Source organism: Drechmeria coniospora, chromosome 01, assembly GCF_001625195.1.
Source record: "Drechmeria coniospora strain ARSEF 6962 chromosome 01, whole genome shotgun sequence".
In the NCBI taxonomy this organism is placed as follows: domain Eukaryota; kingdom Fungi; phylum Ascomycota; class Sordariomycetes; order Hypocreales; family Ophiocordycipitaceae; genus Drechmeria; species Drechmeria coniospora.
This window is the reverse complement of record NC_054389.1, coordinates 1,887,247-1,904,984: the sequence shown is the minus strand read 5'-3', so window position 1 is coordinate 1,904,984 and position 17,738 is coordinate 1,887,247. Positions and strand designations below refer to the sequence as shown.

The 17,738-nt window shown below is 59.5% G+C and overlaps 7 protein-coding genes across 7 annotated transcripts; 3 read left to right on the top strand and 4 right to left on the bottom strand.

Moving 5' to 3' along the window:
- Window positions 1–30: 30 nt before the first annotated feature.
- Window positions 31–897, bottom strand: DCS_00523 (DNA-directed RNA polymerases II 24 kDa polypeptide; the record flags this gene model as incomplete). The annotated part of the gene is made up of 3 exons (XM_040797862.1): window positions 31–556; window positions 643–725; window positions 805–897. The coding sequence occupies 3 exons, from the start codon at window positions 895–897 to the stop codon at window positions 31–33; spliced, it is 702 nt and encodes a 233-aa protein (XP_040658745.1).
- A 1,131-nt stretch (window positions 898–2,028) lies between these two features.
- DCS_00522 (uncharacterized protein) lies at window positions 2,029–3,576 on the top strand (the record flags this gene model as incomplete). Its single annotated transcript, XM_040797861.1, has 3 exons — window positions 2,029–2,160; window positions 2,231–3,388; window positions 3,451–3,576. The coding sequence occupies 3 exons, from the start codon at window positions 2,029–2,031 to the stop codon at window positions 3,574–3,576; spliced, it is 1,416 nt and encodes a 471-aa protein (XP_040658744.1).
- Window positions 3,577–4,457: 881 nt separating this feature from the next.
- DCS_00521 (serine/threonine protein phosphatase) lies at window positions 4,458–5,180 on the bottom strand (the record flags this gene model as incomplete). Its single annotated transcript, XM_040797860.1, has 2 exons — window positions 4,458–5,001; window positions 5,092–5,180. The coding sequence occupies 2 exons, from the start codon at window positions 5,178–5,180 to the stop codon at window positions 4,458–4,460; spliced, it is 633 nt and encodes a 210-aa protein (XP_040658743.1).
- A 225-nt stretch (window positions 5,181–5,405) lies between these two features.
- Window positions 5,406–5,788, top strand: DCS_00520 (uncharacterized protein; the record flags this gene model as incomplete). Its single annotated transcript, XM_040797859.1, has 2 exons — window positions 5,406–5,480; window positions 5,627–5,788. 2 exons carry the CDS (start codon window positions 5,406–5,408, stop codon window positions 5,786–5,788), a joined length of 237 nt encoding a protein of 78 aa, XP_040658742.1.
- Window positions 5,789–8,149: 2,361 nt separating this feature from the next.
- DCS_00519 (GTPase MTG2, mitochondrial) lies at window positions 8,150–9,907 on the top strand (the record flags this gene model as incomplete). Its single annotated transcript, XM_040797858.1, has 1 exon — window positions 8,150–9,907. The coding sequence occupies one exon, from the start codon at window positions 8,150–8,152 to the stop codon at window positions 9,905–9,907; it is 1,758 nt and encodes a 585-aa protein (XP_040658741.1).
- A 325-nt stretch (window positions 9,908–10,232) lies between these two features.
- On the bottom strand, window positions 10,233–12,919 carry DCS_00518 (methyltransferase; the record flags this gene model as incomplete). The annotated part of the gene is made up of 3 exons (XM_040797857.1): window positions 10,233–12,558; window positions 12,634–12,842; window positions 12,902–12,919. The coding sequence occupies 3 exons, from the start codon at window positions 12,917–12,919 to the stop codon at window positions 10,233–10,235; spliced, it is 2,553 nt and encodes an 850-aa protein (XP_040658740.1).
- A 956-nt stretch (window positions 12,920–13,875) lies between these two features.
- DCS_00517 (WD repeat containing protein 36) lies at window positions 13,876–17,250 on the bottom strand (the record flags this gene model as incomplete). The annotated part of the gene is made up of 2 exons (XM_040797856.1): window positions 13,876–16,950; window positions 17,062–17,250. The coding sequence occupies 2 exons, from the start codon at window positions 17,248–17,250 to the stop codon at window positions 13,876–13,878; spliced, it is 3,264 nt and encodes a 1,087-aa protein (XP_040658739.1).
- Window positions 17,251–17,738: the final 488 nt, after the last annotated feature.

Sequence of the window (17,738 nt, the reverse complement as noted above, 5' to 3'; positions counted from 1 at the left end):
GAGCCATCCGCGGCCTCGCCCACGAGGTCCCTAGACGCAGAGCCTGTAGCTGGCGTACCGGCCGGCCGTCTCGCTGACGCGGATGATCTTGACCACCTGGCCTCGCTTCAGGCCGAGATAGCGCGCGACGGGGTCCTTTTGCAGGATGCGCGGCAACTGCGTCTCCTTGAGTCGATATCGCTTGAGCAGCGCCGTCTTCTCTTCGCGCGAGAGGAGCACGTGCCGCGGCACGAGCTCGTGGTGGGTGATGTTGACGAGCAGGTCATCCTCGAGGAAGCATTCGATCTTGGCAAGGCTTTCCACGCTAGCAAGAGTTTTGCGGGCCGCGGGGGAGAGGGCGACGTGCGTGACCATGATGCCCGTCTTGTATTTATTGGTGATGGTGTGCTTGGCGAACTGGCGAATCTGGGCGACACCGAACTGTTTGTCCGTGAGGAACTCGATCCAGACGGGGCCGCAGTCGGGGACCGGGTCGGGATTCGACGCCGTCGGGGGAGGCGTGTTTTTACGGAGCATGGAGTCGCTCGGCCGGGCAGAGAATTGTAGTTTTGCGCGGCTGTGAAGAAAGGTCAGGCGACGACGGTTGACGGTACGAAGCGAAGTGAATGGGTGAGAAGGCATCCGAGGGGGGGGGGGTCGTACTTGACGGATCCATCGGGATTGCAGTATTCGTCGCGGAAGCGCTCCAGGGAAATGTTGACTTCGTCCTCGGCGAGCTCGTACTCCTAAAGAACCGGTGAGACTTGATACAGGCAAGAAACAGACTGCTCCCCTGCTCCGGACGAGGCTTGCGGTGGCACCTACTCTGTCGGCCACCATCTCGTGCACAGTCCTCCACGCTCGCCACAGCCTCACCACCTCTTTCGATTTGCCATCGCTGGGAGTACTGTAGTCCATGGTCGCGAAGGATTGTAGCCTGCGCGACACGGAGGAGCGGATGGGTGCTGTCCGGGATGCAAAGACCGAGGGGGGGGGAGGCGGTTTGGTGGGCGACCGTTGAAAGTAGGTGGAAAATTGTTTGACGTTGGGGGGTCGACCTATCAGCCTTCTATCAGCCAGGAGAAGCTCGTTTTCGCACCGCTTGACGCCTGCCTACCTGGCGCTCCAAGAACAAAGGGACTTGGTCATGTGACTCGATGGTCGGAAATGGAAGTCGCCGGCCCCACACATGGGATATCGCTGGTACTTGGTACAAGTACTCGCATGTACTCCGTAGTTGTATACAGTAAGTACATGTAAGGACAGTACTTGCTTAAGTACTTACTGAAGTACAGTAGCTCGAAGCTGTACTTACGGGGTATACTCCGTACTGTACGGAGTACGGTGGTAGTTACTTAAGTACTGTACTTACTTAGATCAGTACTCTACTCCGTACAGGTACCAGTACGGAGTATATGTAGGTGTACTTGTACTGTATCCTACGGAGTCTGTACTCCGTAATACCAAGTACACAAGTGCCCGCTCCTGGGTTGATCATCCGGCGCTGCAGGATTGTGCCTGTGCTTGTACCTGCTTGGTACCCGGTACTCCCGCCATTGCTGTGCTTGCCCACCACTCCCTGGGGAGTAGGTACATGGGTGGTACTCGGGTGCCCTCCGAGCTGTATTAAATGCCACCTCAATGGCGCGGGGTTTCAGGCCAGCCACAAGGGTTAGAACTCAAGTCGGTCGGTCCACAAGGCCGCTGTAGCCGCCCGCTGTAATCGCGAATGGTGGGGAGCACAAGTCACCGACACAGCTCGTTTCCAGGGCTCGTGTCCGCTCTACCTGTCCACCGTCCATCCGTCCGGCTGCTGAGGAGGAGGAATTTATATTTTGCCCGACGTCGCATTTTTCGACAGCGCACAGCATCGTCCGTCACCCCAACTCCCTCGCTCCTCAGCCCTCACTTCTCCTTTTTGCGAGGAGGAATTCCTGCTCCACGGACTCATCCCGGCCTTCGCATCACGGGTCCTTGCCTCATCGACTCGCGTCGCCTCCCCCGCCTCCCCCGCCCTAGGTACACGCAGCACCACGACGACACGACACGATGGCCGAAAGTGCTCCCGCAAAGGCCCCAGCGGCCGCCGAGTCGTCGCGCCCGACGCGGCCTGACGAGAACCTCTTCAAGGAGGAGCTCGCAAAGGCCGAGAAGGCGCACAAGGCATCCATGGACCGATTGGTAGGCCTTCATGCCCCGGCACGCCCATGGTTCGCTTGACTGACCGACGCTCGTCCGTCCGTCGTTGCAGAACGCCATCAGGGCCAAGATCGACATTGCGATGCCCAACAAGAACAAGGAGCAGCAGAACCCGGCGCAGAAGCGCCGGCAGGAGCTCATCGCCCAGGCCAACGAGATCCGCCAGAAGCAAGCGGGTGGCAAGTCGGCCCGCACCGGCAAGCTCGACCAGATCAAGCGTCTCGATGAACAGGTTCGGAGCCGCATCGCGGAGCAGAAGACGGCCAAGGCCAAGGTGCCCTTCAAGAGCGCCGAGGACATTGACCGCCAGATCGAGAGCCTCGACAAGCAGGTCAACTCGGGCACCATGAAGCTCGTGGACGAGAAGAAGGCGCTCAGCGACATCTCGAGCCTGCGCAAGCTGCGCAAGAACTTTGGCCAGTTCGACGACTCCCAGAAGCAGATCGACGAGCTTCGCGCCAAGATCAAGGAGATCAAGGACAGCATGGAGGACCCCGAGCAGAAGGCCATGTCGGAGCAGTACAACAAGGTCCAGGCCGAGCTCGACGCCATCAAGGCCGAGCAGGACGAAGCCTACAAGGGCATCAACAGCCTCCGGGACGAGCGTTCCAAGCTGCAGACGGAGCAGCAGGGCACCTACGCGGCCATCAAGAAGCTCAAGGACGACTTTTACGGTCAGAAGAAGGCCTACCAGGCGCACGAGCGCGAGGCCCGGCAAAGGCAGCAGGAGCGCCGAAAGGCCGAGCAGGAGCAGTACAACAAGGACAAGAAGAAGGTGGTGGCCGAGCGTGTCCTGGCCGAGGCGAGCGACCCTGCCTACCTCGAGGAGATCCGCCGGGCCCACAGCCTGCTCCAGTTCCTCGACCCGACGCACAAGACGGAGAAGGGCCCGCTGATGGCGGACAGCGGCCTCGGCGCCCAGGCGCAGCGGACCGTCGATCAATCGGCGCTCAAGGGCACGAAGCTGCTCCGCAAGGAGGACCGCGACGAGGAGTACCTGCCGGCGGCGAAGAAGGGCAAGAAGGGCAAGAAGGGCGGCGTCAACGGGGCGGGGGCCAAGGCCTTCAGCTGCCCGCCTTCGGTGGTGGAGGACTCTGCTTTCATCGGCGTCGAGCCGCCGATGAGCAGCGACGACGTGCCGGGCTTCATCGAGAAGGTCAAGGCCAAGCTGGACCACTGGAAGTCTGACCAGATGGCCCAGACGCAGCGGGTACGTAGTGACGGATGGGCGGTGGCCAAGGAAAGGAAACGCTTGCTGACGTTGCGATGCAGAACATTGAAAAGGCCAAGAAGGAGATTGAGAAGCTCGAGCAAGCGGGCGCGGATGGCGTCGATGGCGACGACAAGGTCGAGGAAGTCGTCGCCGCCGTCAAGGGCGCCTCCATTGCCGACAAGTAAGGGGCGTGACCGCCGTGCGAGCACGTTGGATCTCGCATCAGCTCCAACTGCATCATTAGCCACCAGCTTCAAGGCGCGCAACCATTTAGTCGACGCTCACCGGGCGCCAGGTGGTTGCGTAAAAAGGGGTACGGGAAAGGGGAGGGGGGAGGAAGGAAGAGAGTGGAACTAGGAATCTGTTCAATTTGCGTTCTCATATCCGGCGTGAGCAAAACCTTGACAACAGCGCAGGGGAGAGTGGTGCTTGCTGTTCGCTATTTATTCGCCATGTGAGCACGACTGCACATGCGTGACATTTGATCTGCTTGTGAGGGAGAGGGGAGGGAGGCATTTCGATTTGTGCCGTGCTGCTCTATCCTGTCCGTCGCTCCGACTGCATGACAGCCTACGTCGTCTCTGGAACATGGCATTCAGGGGGGCCCGCTCGAATGAAGAGATGAGTAGGGGTGCATCCATCTCGGACGCGTTCATATGTTTGATGGAAACTAAGAATGTACATGGGATATTGCATATTGCAGATGTCATGTTCATTAGCCGCCGTCATTGACTCGTTACCATGCTCCGTCTCGTAATGGTCTATCATGCTTCATTCATTGATTCATTCGGTGACGGCCATGGCGCACGCCAGAGGACGTCAAGGCATGCTTTCTATTCCAGACTTCATCGCCATTTTCGTCATGCCGGTCGTCATTTGGTACAAGGACAGGAAGGCGGTACTCCAATCTTTGATGCATTCATGCTGTCGGGGAAAAGAAAAGGATGGAATGGGGGGGGGGGGGGGGGGGGGATGATGGGCTGCCAGCAGACGGGCAGCGTAGGAGACAGACGCTGTGCAGGCCGGGCTGGGTTGTGTTGACCCGCAAGGAGACGAGGGGCGACGGTCAGGGGAATGAGGCGTAATAGGAGGTCGAAGGGCGGGAGGGCATCCTCGATCGGCGTGATGAGTTTCGCCTCTCGAGCCCCAGGGATCGGTCATCAAACGGCGGCGGCGGCGGCGGCGGCGGCGCTGGGGTGGTGTCGTACGGGGCCTCACCACCGCCTCGGCTTCCTCTGCTGTCGCTCGAGGGCAGGCCCTCGGCGACGGTCCGCCTCCTCATCGCCTTTCGCTGGCCGTTGAGGGCGCTCAGGGGCGGGTCCTTGACGGCAGAGTCGTTGTCGTCGGGGATGGTCAGCTCGACGAGGCCAAAGTAATACTCGAGGATCTCGGGGTAGCGTTGGACCGAGGCCTGCCAGTCGTCGTCGAGGCCGCGCTTGAGCGTGGCCTGGGCGTCGGCGATCTGGTTCGGGTGCGGCGGGGCGTTGTAGTGGTAGAAGGTATGGGCCGTCATCTGGTCGAGGTGCGACGTGTGCGCGTTCTTGCGTCGCTCGGACAGGAGGCGGAAGTATTCGAGCACGTAGTCTTGGGCGTGGGCGCGAACCCAAGCGCTGGGGTCCGCTCGTTAGCGGCATGACGATGGAGGCAAGGAAGCAGAGAAAAGTTGGATGACGGGTGTGAGCGTCGAGGTTAGGCCGTACCGTATGTCAGAGTAGATGGAGCGCATCATGCGGTCCTCGGCCTGGCGAATGGCGATCTCGAGGCCCTTGGCCTCACAGTCGCATCCCATGGTGGCCGGGGCATTACAAATGGCGCAATTGGGATCCATCCTGATGAAGCCGGCCCTGGTCCGGTTCGGTTTCAAGTCTCTACTGTACATTGCGTGAGCCAGGAGAGCCGATGTCGTCGAGAAGGCCGTGGTTGGGCATGGAGCTCGCAGCGGACGGGGCAGAGAGGGTGAACGAAGCACAAGCATATGCTACACGGGGGGAGGCATGAAAATATCACAGGAAACATGCATCAGAGCGCGTCGGCGAGCAAGAACGGCTCTCCCTCTGTTGCGGAATCGGGCGCGAGAGGCTCATGGGGGGTGACGTGCTGCGATGAAGCCCCCAGTTGGTAACACCCGAAGGTGTGGAGTAGGGGGGAGGGAGATGGTGGTGATGGCGATGGCGATGGCGGTCGTGATGGTGATGGCGGTCGCGATGGTGATGGTGATGGCGATGGTGGTGGTAGTGGATTGTTGCCAGGAGGGAGGAGGAGGAGGAGGAGGAGGAGGAGGAGGAGGAGGAGGAGGAGGAGGAGGAGGAGGAGGAGGAGAAGCAGCAGGAGGTGGTGGAGGAGGAGAGGAGAGGTTGGAGCAGCTGGAAAAGGGAGGCTCACCTGATAAGCAAGTAACTTTAAGCACTAACAGCCAGCGGCCAGCTTCGTAGTGGTGGAGGTACCGGTGCTTCTGCTGCTGCTGCTGCTGCTGCTGCTGCTGCTGTTGGCGGCAGTGCTAGAGGTAGCAGTGAATGGATGGTGGCCACAGATTAGTAGGTAGGAGATGGAGGGCCGAGCGAAGACGGAGCCGACTCGTGCATGCATACGCATGTATCGCGCCAGAACAGGTCTCCCAGCCTTGGCCGACTCGATAGGTTGATGATGCGATGGGAGGCGAGAGGGGGGGGGGGGGGGGGGGATGGAGTGGAATACTTGGTCGTCGGTCCAGCGAGAGGCAGAGAATGTTGCTCAATGAGGAGAAGAGCAAGGTCGTGGAGCCACTGGGACGAGCTGTCGTGGCTCGAATCCGGACCGGCAGGGGGGATGCAGAGGAGTGGGTGGGTATGCAGATTGACTCGACGGAGAAGCAAGGGAGGGAGGGGAGGAGGGGAGGGGGAGAGGTCGAGGGGGCGATTCGGGTTGGAATATACTGTGCAGCATGTGCGTGAGATTGGTCGGCGGGATGGTTCGCGATGGTGGTGCGGGCGGCGGCGGCGGCGGCGGCGGCGGTGGTGGTGGTGGTGGTGGTGTCAAGGATGCTACCGCCAGCGGGGGTGTCGCTGCGGGGGGAGCAGCTGGCACGTCGCAGTGGTGAATGCCGAACCGTGCTGTACCGTACACGTCAAGCTCGGGATAATCGGCAGTCGTGGCAGCAAATTCGTAGGTACTATGTAGGTACCAAGTACCTAGCAGGTAGGGTTCCAGCACTGAATACCACTGGCAATGATGCGGACTTTGGGTGCTAGAAAGGTATTAAATAACCGGTGGTCGCGGGTGGGAATTGCCTGAAGATGATCCCGTCGAGAACGTGGGGTGAACAAGATGCAGCGGGGGTACGGACGAGGGCAGTACTCGTAGGTACCATGTACCGCAAACATACCGAGACATCTGTGCTCCGAAGTAGGCGCCATGATTTCACAGAGCTCACTGTACACGTACAGTACGGAGTACCGAGGTACCAATCAAGCAGGGCAACGTTGGAGCCTGCTCTGCTCTGCCGATGGCCGATGAGAGATGGGAAAAGAGAGAAAGGCAGCAATGGCATGATTGATTGGCCCGGATTCACCACCGTTGCATTTGGGTGCGAGAGCTGCGAGTTCGGGCACGATGGCATGTTACTAGTATTACGTCTCCGCCTGTACGTTCGTGTCCGCGTGCTCGGCATGGCTGGGAGCAAGTTGCGCAAGCAGCAGCAGCAGCGTCCAAACCACTACAAGTGCTCGCGGCATGCGTCCAGACGGAGCCTGCTCAGGGAAGCAGAAATACTGCCACTACACTTTCACGGAGATGCCTCTCATCCGCTCGTGCTCGTAGTCTGTTCAAACACCACACGTATGCGTGCAAGTGTGTCCAGGTTCCGTGCTGCAGATCCCTTGCAGGCGCGCTGAAAGGTACGAAGAATAGGCCCCTCGTATCCGTACAGTAAATGCAGACATCTACTGTGCTCCTGCCGCTACACGTACATGTCTTGTCTTGTCTTGACATCGCTGCAGATACTGTACTGTTCCAGCATGTACTGCTTTCGTGAGGCCAAACGGTGGCGGTCAGCATCCTCTCCGTACCCCTGCTTCGCCCGTACCTTCTGCCTCGTCTTGCCTCACGCACCGTTGCTAGGTCTCATCGTCGGTGCCTTTGGCGCAGACTACGGCACCGGGGGGCGTAGCCGTAACGCACGAGTGCGCCGAGAACGGACAGCAGTGCCGTCGTCGACGGAGTCATCGCAGCAGCGCACTCGCCTTGGCACGAAGCAAGTTGTGCATTCAAGTACAAGTAGGTTCGCAGCTGTTATTACGTTGTAATTCCTTGTACAGTACTTCGTAGCGGCAGATGATAGCCGCGCCACAGCGGTCCGTCACCCGCCATTCCGCTCACCCGCCACACCACGGAGCCCCTCCCAAGTCGACTATTTCGGGCGCTGTGTAATTAATTACACTGTACGGCACGGCGTAGACAATGAATGTTACTGATGGAGTGCTCCGTACATGTGGTAATAATAGCACAGTACGGAGTAATACTCCGTCTTAGCTGTAATTACCTACTAAGTAAGTAGGTGTACTTGCTGTAAGCACGGAGCACTCCGTACAGTAGTAATATTAGTGCATCTTGTCCGCATCAGCGTCCAGGGTTCCTTATCTTATCAGCTGTCAAGAAATCATTCACCTTCTCATCAGTTTTCATCTCGACCTCCGACGCCGCCACGCAAGCATCCCTCAATCACCACCTTACTTCACCATCCCTCCCGCTCCTGGGATCCCGGGCGAGTGTGTCACCACCATAATGGCCTTGACCCTCACCCCCTTTCTCTACCCAACCCTCCTCCGTCCCCGTCCCCGTCCCCTCTCCATCTCCAAAGCCTTCGGAGCCGCAACGTGCCGCTGCTCGTCCTCGGCGACCAAGACGGTCAACGGCCTCCCTCGGTCACGCCTCAACCCCGCTCCCGACGACTACAGCGCCCCCTCCTTCGCCGACATCGCTCAGCTCACCCTCAGCGCCGGCCGCGGCGGCAGCGGCTGCATCTCCTTCCAGCGCGAGGCCTACCTGCCCGACGGTCCTCCCAACGGCGGCGATGGCGGTGCCGGCGGCAGCGTCTACATCCAGGCCGCCCACGGCGAGACATCGCTCCACAAGCTCGCCCGCCGTCGCTTCGTCCGCGCCGGCCGTGGCAAGCATGGCCAGGGCAGCGCCAAGGGCGGTTCCCGCGGCGAGGACGTCATCATCACCGTCCCCGTCGGCACCATCGTCCGCGAGCTCGACCGCCAGGACCCGGCCGCCGACGAGGCCGTCACCATCGCCGCCTGGAAGTCGGCCCAGAAGCAGAGGAGGAAGGAGCTGCAGCAGGCTCCGGTCCCCGTCGCGAAGCCGGTCGAGGACGAGGGCGGGAAGGAGCACGTCGGCGAGAGGAAGAGAAGGCAGGCCGAGCAGTGGGTGGACGAGCAGGACGCCGATCTCGAACTCGACGACCCTCAGCGCCAGAAGTGGCTCCTCTACCCGGGCATGTCCAAGTCCGAGATGAAGAGCGCATCCTTCCCTCGGCTCCCAACCCGCACCCGTCTTCTGCAGCAGCCACCGTCCCCCGTATATCTCGACCTCTCGCGTCCCACGCCCGCGCCCATCCTCCTCGCCGCCGGCGGCATCGGCGGTCTCGGCAACCCGCACTTCACCTCGAGGGACCACCCCCGTCCCTTGTTCGCCACCAAGGGTGAGGAGGCCGTCTCCATGACCGTCGCCCTCGAGCTCAAGCTCCTCGCCGACGTCGGCCTCGTCGGCCTGCCCAACGCCGGCAAGAGCACCCTCCTGCGCGCCCTCACCAACAGCCGCACCCGCGTCGGCAGCTGGGCCTTCACCACTCTGCAGCCCAACATCGGCACCGTCGTCCTCGACAAGTACTCGGGCCGGCCCGCCATCCAGATGCAGCCCAAGACTCCTCGCCACCCGCTCGCTCCGCACGCCACGCCGACGGAGCCTGCCGCCGAGGCCCGCACGCGATTCACCGTCGCCGACATCCCCGGTCTCATCGAGGGCGCTCACCTCGACCGCGGCCTCGGCATCGCCTTCCTGCGCCACGTCGAGCGGGCCGGCCTGCTCGCCTTCGTCGTCGATCTCGCCGCCGGCAACGCCGTCCGCGCCCTCGACGCCCTGTGGCGAGAGGTTGGCCTCTACGCCCAGATGCGCGACGACGAGGAGCGTGACCGCGAGGTCGACTCGCGCGTCGACTGGAACCTCGCTTCCGACGTTGCCCATGGTCCGCTGAACCTCGGTCCCGGCCTTGCCGAGGAGCCGACGTCTTCTCCCGCCCTGCACATTGCCGGAAAGCCTTGGTTCGTCGTCGCCACCAAGGCAGACCTGCCCGGCACCCAGGACAACTTTGCCAACCTCAAGGCCTACCTCGAGAGGGTGAAGAGCGGAACGGTGCCGCACCCGAGCGGCGTCGACGGTGCCTGGACCAAGAACTGCGCGGCCATCCCCGTCAGTGCCATCAACGGTCAGGGCGTCGATCGCATCGTCCACTGGGCTGTCGGCCTCTTGGATGAGTAGATGATGCACGTGTGGCGAACAAGCCAACGACCGAGATGCAGGCAAGTACCACCATTGTGTCTGTCTGCCGGGGCTGCTCATACTTCGGCACCGTCAGTCAATGTTGCACACAACCTCCCTCTGCGTGGCGATGTACCATTATACAGGTCTACCGTGGGATATTCCAGGACAGTGCAGGATGTTCTTCATGACAGATGAGATTGCGCACTATCCCCACCTACGTACTATACTACTACACGAATCCCACTACCGTTCATCCGAGCCACTGAGAGACGCAGAGATTTATGTTGACCATGACTTGCTCCTTTTTGGTGCTTCCCCCTCTTCATGATTCCTCCTTGACATCATGCTGCCCTTCCGTCGCGGGCTCCGACGCAGGCACCTCCTCCGCATCCGCAACGGCGAGGCTCTCGGCGGCCTCCTCCGTCTTGGCAGCAGCCGGCTGCTGGCCATTCGCCTTTTGCTTCTGCAGCGTCACGTTGATGAGCGGCGAGGTGTCGTTGAAGATGCGCAGCAACATGGCCGCGCGGTCCTCCTTGGGCAGCATGAGGTTGAGCGAGTGAAGACTCTTCCACAGCGGTAGGGCCATGCGCTCGGAAAAGTCTGCGTCGTCGCCGTCGGGCTCGACACGCAGGACGCAGCAGCCCATGCCGGCGTCGCGGATCTGCTCGCCGATCTCGTCAAAGTTCTGCCACGCGCCGTCCGAGATGCGCGGGAACATCTCGATGAGCAGCTTGCGCAGCGTCTCCTTGTTGCGCAGGTGGATGACACGCCGCTCGCTGACATAACCCTGGAGGATGGGCATGCCTTCGGACTGGATGCGCCACCGGCAGACATCGGCCGAGGGCGCGTCCTGCTTCATGTACATTCGAACGCCGCCGTGGACGAAGCGCACGCCGCGGCCCTCGTTTTCCGTCAGGATGTCTCGCGTCAGCGCCGTCGTGTAGTAGATGGCCTTGGCAGGCTCGCCCATCTCGTTTCGCACCATGTACCGGTTGTCCGGGAAGCGGGTCGAGATGTTGTAGAACTCCTTGATGTTCTGGATGACGGGGTGCGACGGGTCGAGGTACTTGAAGGGCTCCTCGGGAGGTCCGCCCCTCTTCGGCTTGCTCACCATCTCGGTCTCTCGGGCACCGGCTTCTGTCGACGGTCCATCCTCGGTCTTGGCCTTCTTCGTCACCTGCTCCTCCGCCGCCTCCGTTTCCTCGAGCGTCCTCTTGACACCCGACTTCGAACCCTCATCCTCGACTGGATCATCCTGCTTGGCATCAGCCACTTCGGATGTGACGGCCGCGACGGCCTCGACGGCCTCGGCAGCGTCAGGGGCCGACGGCTGCGCCTCCACAGTCTCTGCAGTCTCGGCAGCCTCCGCAGCCTTTTCCGTCGTGGTCGACTTTGGCGCCGCGCCGTTGGACTTGGCAGGCATCTGCTTGGCCGGATTCTCATTCCTCACTTTGAAATCGGTCTTCTTCTCCAGCACGGTGATGAAGAAGCCGCCGGTGTCTTGCAGGTGGGGGTATACCCTCATGCAACGGTCCAGGGGAAGATCCTGGCATCCGGGTCCGTCGACGATGGGGAACATGCTCTGCACGACGCGTCCTGGAATGACTCCCTCGTTTTCGTCCTTGGCGAACTTCTCGACATCCTCCCAAGAACTCCATATCCGTCCCGATTTGTCCATAATCTTCCACTGCTTCATGCCGGGCACCCGCTTCAAGGCTGGGAGCTGATCGCTACTGTCGACGATCTCGACGTTGGCCGAACCTCCGCACCTCTCGATGGCCGACGCGACGACAGCCTCGTTCTCGATCGGGTTCATGCTGCATGTCGAATACACGACGCGGCCACCGACCTTGAGGAGCTGAAGTGCGCGGATCAAGATTCGAATCTGGGTCAGGTGCAGGCCCAGTGCGTTGCCCGGGTTCCAGTCCTTCCAGAGGTTCGCATTCTTTCGCAGCGTTCCGTCACCGGAGCAAGGGACATCGGCGAGGATTCTGTCGAACTTGAGGTAGACCGGCTTATCGGAGGCGTCGGTCGAGGGAAGCTTGAGTGAGGGGAACTGCGTAGCATCGTGGTTCGTCACGATGAGGTTCGGGGATGACAGTCGCTTGAGCTGATGGACGAGCATGTGGCCGCGCTTGTAGTCGGAGTCGTTGGCGATGAGAAGACCGGTGGCTCGGCCGTTGTCCGATGGGTCGGCCTCGAGGTCGGCGTCGATCTCGTCCTGCGTCTCCTTGCCGAGATCGAGTCCGTCCTCCTTCGCAAAGGATCGGAGAACCTTTCGCACGCGGGCCTCCTCGCCGCGGTGAATCATCTCCACGAGCTGGGCAGACTTGCTACCAGGCGCGGCGCACATGTCGAGGACGACCATGCCCGGCTGAAGATCCATGAGCAGGGGCGGGATCATGCTGACGACTTCCTGGCGGCTGATGTTTCCGACGCTCGTCTCGGAGACAAGAAATTTCTGGAAAGCGGCGAAGGGGGGGAACTTGCGGACGACGTTCTTGGGCGTCGTCATCCACCAGGCCAGCTCATCGGGATACCAGGGCACGGGCATGGGCGGTTTGGCGACTGTGCCATCCTGCTGCTCGATCTTGACTATTTCGGGAATGTATCTCGTCTGAAGGAGCCTCTTGACAGCAAGCGCGTGGCTATCGAGGAGCAAAGGTTAGAAAACGACGGACGGAGTCGAACAAGGTATGGGAAGGGGGGGTCGGGGTCAGTACCCTTTGGATCCGCAGAACCGGAAGCTGTTGGGGAGCTCGCGCTTCAACGCGTCCCAATACTGCGTCTTCTCCTCCTCCGGTAGCTGGAGCAAGGCATCGTAGTACTCCTGGAGCTTCTCGTTTTCCTTCTGGATTGCCGGGTAGTCTCGCCATCCTCCATTCGATTGCGCACCGCCGCGGCCGCCGCCTCCTCCTCGTCGACCCTTTCCCTGTAGACGTGTCAATTCTGCGCAATTTCTGGGGCGATGAGATGCGGCATTCGGCTTACTCTGAAATTTTTGCCCATCGTCGCGTTCTGCTTTGGTGTTGACAATGTTGCACCTGGAAATTTTGCAGCCAGTTGGAGAAAAATAATGATCGGTGTTAGATACTGTAGAGCCTTGTCCAGTGCCCCGCATCGGATCCCGCCCGGCTGGAGCCTTTCCTCTTTGTACTCCGTACAAGCACCTAAGTTCACCACATGTACCGAGTACAAGCACTTGCATGTAATTAACACTTAAGTACGGAGTACTGAGTACTCCGTACTTACGTGTTAAATCCATGTACTCCGTACCTACAGCACTTACTGTAAGCACTGTAAATACAGTACTTAATAGGCCTTATACTTGTATCATTACTTGTAGCCTTGAGCCGTAACAGTCCGTACTGCACCATACTGTGCAAGTACAGAGAGTACTCCGTAGTTGTACTTCCTTTGCTCACAGGCCCTGTCAACGGCTGCCTACCCTGTAGATATGCCCGATTTCGTCGCCGGTCATCGATGTCCAGACACCAGCAGCAAAGACCAAACATATAGTATCATTGGCCTTCAGCAAGAGATACGAACCTCCATAGGCTGATGATATTCAATTTGGCAACTTTGATGCTCTCGTGTACCCATTGCGTGTTAGTTGTCGGACCATGCTGCCTCGCTGTATGCCGCGCTCCCCAAGAACATCATCTCCTCCATCCGACGTGCCCTTTACCACAAGTCACGGACAGCAATAGCATCAGATACGGTATGAACTCACGTCTGCTCAAACGACCATTTCCTTGTTCAGTTTTGTCTTCACAACGTATTGCGCTACTCCTCGATCGAAAAACATGCTCCCCCAACTGACTGCTTGATATCAACATCCAGCTATTGGGAGATGTACCCGTCGACTCAAACCCGTCGCCCAGCATTTCCGTTTCGTGACAAACCAATTTCTCGTCCGATTCGACCAACCATGGCATCGGATACACCATCGGAAGACTAAGGTTCTACGTCCGTGGGCTCCTGAGAAAGCCCACAACACCGCTGCAGTACCCGACAAGGTCATCCAGCCGGTTGCATTCCTGCGACTGGTGCGATTTCCACGTCTTCAGCGCAGCCAGCAGCATCTCGCTTTCCATGACGACATCGAAGTGAAGTCGAAGGAAGACCGTCATCCACGCCTGCGTCAGCTCGTAATCCTTGCGGGCCTTGAGACGGGCCGTCAAGGCTAGGATGAACAGCAGAAGCTCGTTAGTTGCCTCATCACCGTCCCCTACGGACAGGGACCGTAGCTCGAGATCGGCACTCGACGGCGACAGGGATTTCAAATGCTCGATGAACTCGTCGTCTACGTCCATGTCAGCGTCGGTGGCGATCGGGTTGAGAGCAAGGGAGTTAAACCTACAGTTGTTCGTCGTCGCTGCATCACGCAGCTTGGAGGAGAACAGCTCTTCGAAGCGAGCGTTGTCGAGTTTGGTAATGCGCGAGTTGGCGCCGTCTTCAGCCGTCTTGCTGCCCCCCTTTTGACCTTGGACTTGCGCGTCCCTCGTCGAGGGGAGGAAGAAGGGTGCCTTCTCCGGAGCCTTGGGCGCCTCCTTTGGCTTGTTGCGCTCCTTGATCAGATCAAGATGCAGCAACGTCTGCCAGCGACTTTTCGGAACGAGACTCAACGTCATCAGCTCCGAGCTCAGCTGCTCAACCGAAGGCGCTACGACGGCATCGTCGGCATCCTGCTCATCCTCCTCGTAGGCACTCTCGAGCATGCCCTGATTCCCTTCTCCAGATACCGTCGGCGCAGCGACCAGGCCGATTTCCTTCTCCGATATTTGGCGTGTCGGGATACGTTTGAACAGGGATTTGTTCGTCCAGATGGCGACGCCCGGTTCGTCCTCGACGCAGGCGGCGAGAAACTCGCCGGTGGCCGACATGGAAAGTGCCGTGCAAGGCTTCTCCAGACGGATGGCATCGATCAGGTGGCTCGTGGGCAGATCCCAGATCCGAACCACGCGGTCGCGAGACGCCGCAATCACCCAACGGCCGTCGTTGGAGAAGCACAGGTCGTTGATGGCATCCTGCGGGCCCCAGAACTCTCGGATCGTCTTCTTCGTCTCCATGTCGACGATGCGGATGGACATGTCGTTGCACGCAAACGCCAGCAGGTTGTTGGCCGCGTGGTACCGGCAAGCTGTGGGGGCCGTCATGGGCGCCCAGTCGATCTGCTCCAGCAGCGTTCCCGTCAGAAAGTCCCAGAACTTGATCTTGCCGTCGAGGGAACAGGATACGATCAACTTGTTCATCGAATCGACGACGATTCCAGTCACCGCTTTCGTGTGCCGGCCAACGCCCGGAGGGAACTTTTGGCCAGTGCCGGACTGCAGCTGAGCGACGTCGTCCGCCTGGCGCAGCTGCTGCAGCCGAAGTTGTCTCGCCTGCTCGGGGGACAGCTTGGACGGGAACCGCTGCCGACGGACGCCGGACTGAAGGTTGTGCATTTCGATGCACCCCCCTTCCGAACCGACGAGAGCAAAGGTTCCACATGGGCTGATGGCCACCGTCGAGACGTTCGTGTCATCCCCCGTCTTGAAGGCCCAACGGCCCGCCCGTTTCCTACCCCAGAACCAGGTGAGGGCATAGGGATCGTTCTTGTGGGCGGTGACGACGCTCTCCCAGCCGGTCATGCCGCTGACCTCGGCATCGGTAACCTTCTGTCTCTTGTGCTCCTTCAGCCAGATCGGCAGCTTCCCCGGTATCGCGCCAATGCCACCATCACGGTTGAGAGAAGAAGCGATGCAGGTAATCTCCGAGGCCTTGAGGTCCTCCAACGTCGTCGTCGGACCATGTGCCAATGTGCTCGCGGAGAGGATACCGGCCTTCTTGGCCTTCTTGCGAATGTTTCCCTGACTGAGCTCCGTGCTTTGGCCATCCTGACGCAAACTCCAGCCCCACAGGCTCCTGTCCCGTCCACCAGAGAGCAGCCACTTGTTGCCGGCCTCGGGACCGTCAAAGTCGGTCGGCAGGAACTGAAGGCAGTTGACGGGGCCGGAATGGCCGCTTCTGGAATGCAGGATCCTAGGAACGGGGGAGAAGGGAGTCGTGTCAAAAATCCACGTCTTGAGCGAGTTGTCCAGTCCGCTCGTGACGATGACGGGTTGGCCAGCCAAGAACTCGACTTTGCTCACCCCGCCTCGGATTCTGCCGCCATCCTGGGATGGTGGGTTGTGGGCACTGCGCAAGACACCCATTACACGGCCTCCGCCGTTGAGATCCCAGAATGTCACATCTCCGGTTGCCGAGGTGGCCGTAGCCATGACACCATCCTTTCGACCATCGTTGCCGGCGCCCATTCCGTCGGTGCGGAAGGATATGCTGCAAACGGGGGCCTCCGGGTTCCCAGCCTCAACCTCGACCACGCGCTTGCCGGTGAGGACGTTGATGATGACCAAGGGCCCCTCAGAGTAGGCGATGGCCATGTGGGACAGTGCCGGCGTTGGCTCGAGGCAGGTGACGGAGCCGCAGTCCGGCGTGGGCGGCAGGATGGTGAAGATGAGTTTGCCGGTGCTGATGTTCCATATTTCCACCCAACCGTCCTTTCGACCGACAAAAATTTTGTTCAAAAAAGTCGGCATGCTCGTGATGCCGCCAGTGATGTGGTTGCCACTATTGCTGGCCGTCACTGTGTGAATCGTCGTGTAGTGCTCAAGGGTGGCAGATTTGAAAACTTCGATTCTTGTCGTTGCAACGGCGACGATCCAGGTTCCGAAAACGAGGATTTGGGTGATTGGCTCGGTCATATCGGACGGAAGAGCCAGTTCATCGACTTTCTTGCCCCTCTGGAAAAGCCAGATGCCCTGGGATTCGCCCTTTCCGGAACCACCCCATGCCGCGAGGAGTTGTTTGTTCCACGCAAAGGAGGCCGTGATGTTAAAGGGGGTCTGGGGACGGGTGACGAAGACGAGATTGAGACCGCGGCGCAAGTCATACGTCTGCAGCGACTTCCCGACCGATGTCGTGATCTGGAAGCTTGTTTTGCCGAGCGGGATGGACGTGAAGGGGACGGCCGTAGGAGACACGAGGCCCACAGTCTAGGGAGATGATTAGTTTCCTTCACATCGACACGATGACACAAGCAGCTGAGGCCCGTCGTCGTCGCAACGCAGCGAGCGACAGACGGAGTAGATGGATGGATGGCGTACCCGAAATGGGGCAAAGATTCGAGAGGCGTTGCTCAACGTCTTGACCGGGTTGTCGACGGAAGTGACCTTTTGGCGCTTAGCCAGGGGGCCATCGGTGCTGGCGTGCGGCATCTTGATGTATAGGAACTCTCGGAAATCAAGTCGCAGCGATGCTCCGACACTGGACCGTTCCTTGCCTTGTCTGTTCATGTCTTGAATGGAAGCTTTGGGGTCGTGCGATCCAGAAAAAATTGGGCGGTGAGCGTGGTTTTCTGCCGCCCCTCTATTTCATTCTCTATGGAACGCGCGGGCTATTTTCGGCGTAGTGCCTAATATTGCTCCAGCACTTTGGACGGTGAATTTCAGTGTCATTGTACGACAAGGAAGGGTATTACAGTAATATTTCTTTCATGTTTGCCTGAATTATTCTTGTGTGATGCACACAGAATATATATATATATATGTACATATTTATTTACATACGAAGCAATTCTGAGTGGTCCGTGACGACTTCATCAGTCGAAACACATTCTCAATTGCAACAAAGGACAGCGGGGAAAGTGCCTGCAGACACGAAGCATGTACGTGTTTCATGTACTACTACTTAGTAACACACCTAGCATTCTTATCAACACATGTACATGTACATGTACTCGGGCTGTACTTGCAAGTACTTAGTTGTAGAGTCTAGAAGTGCT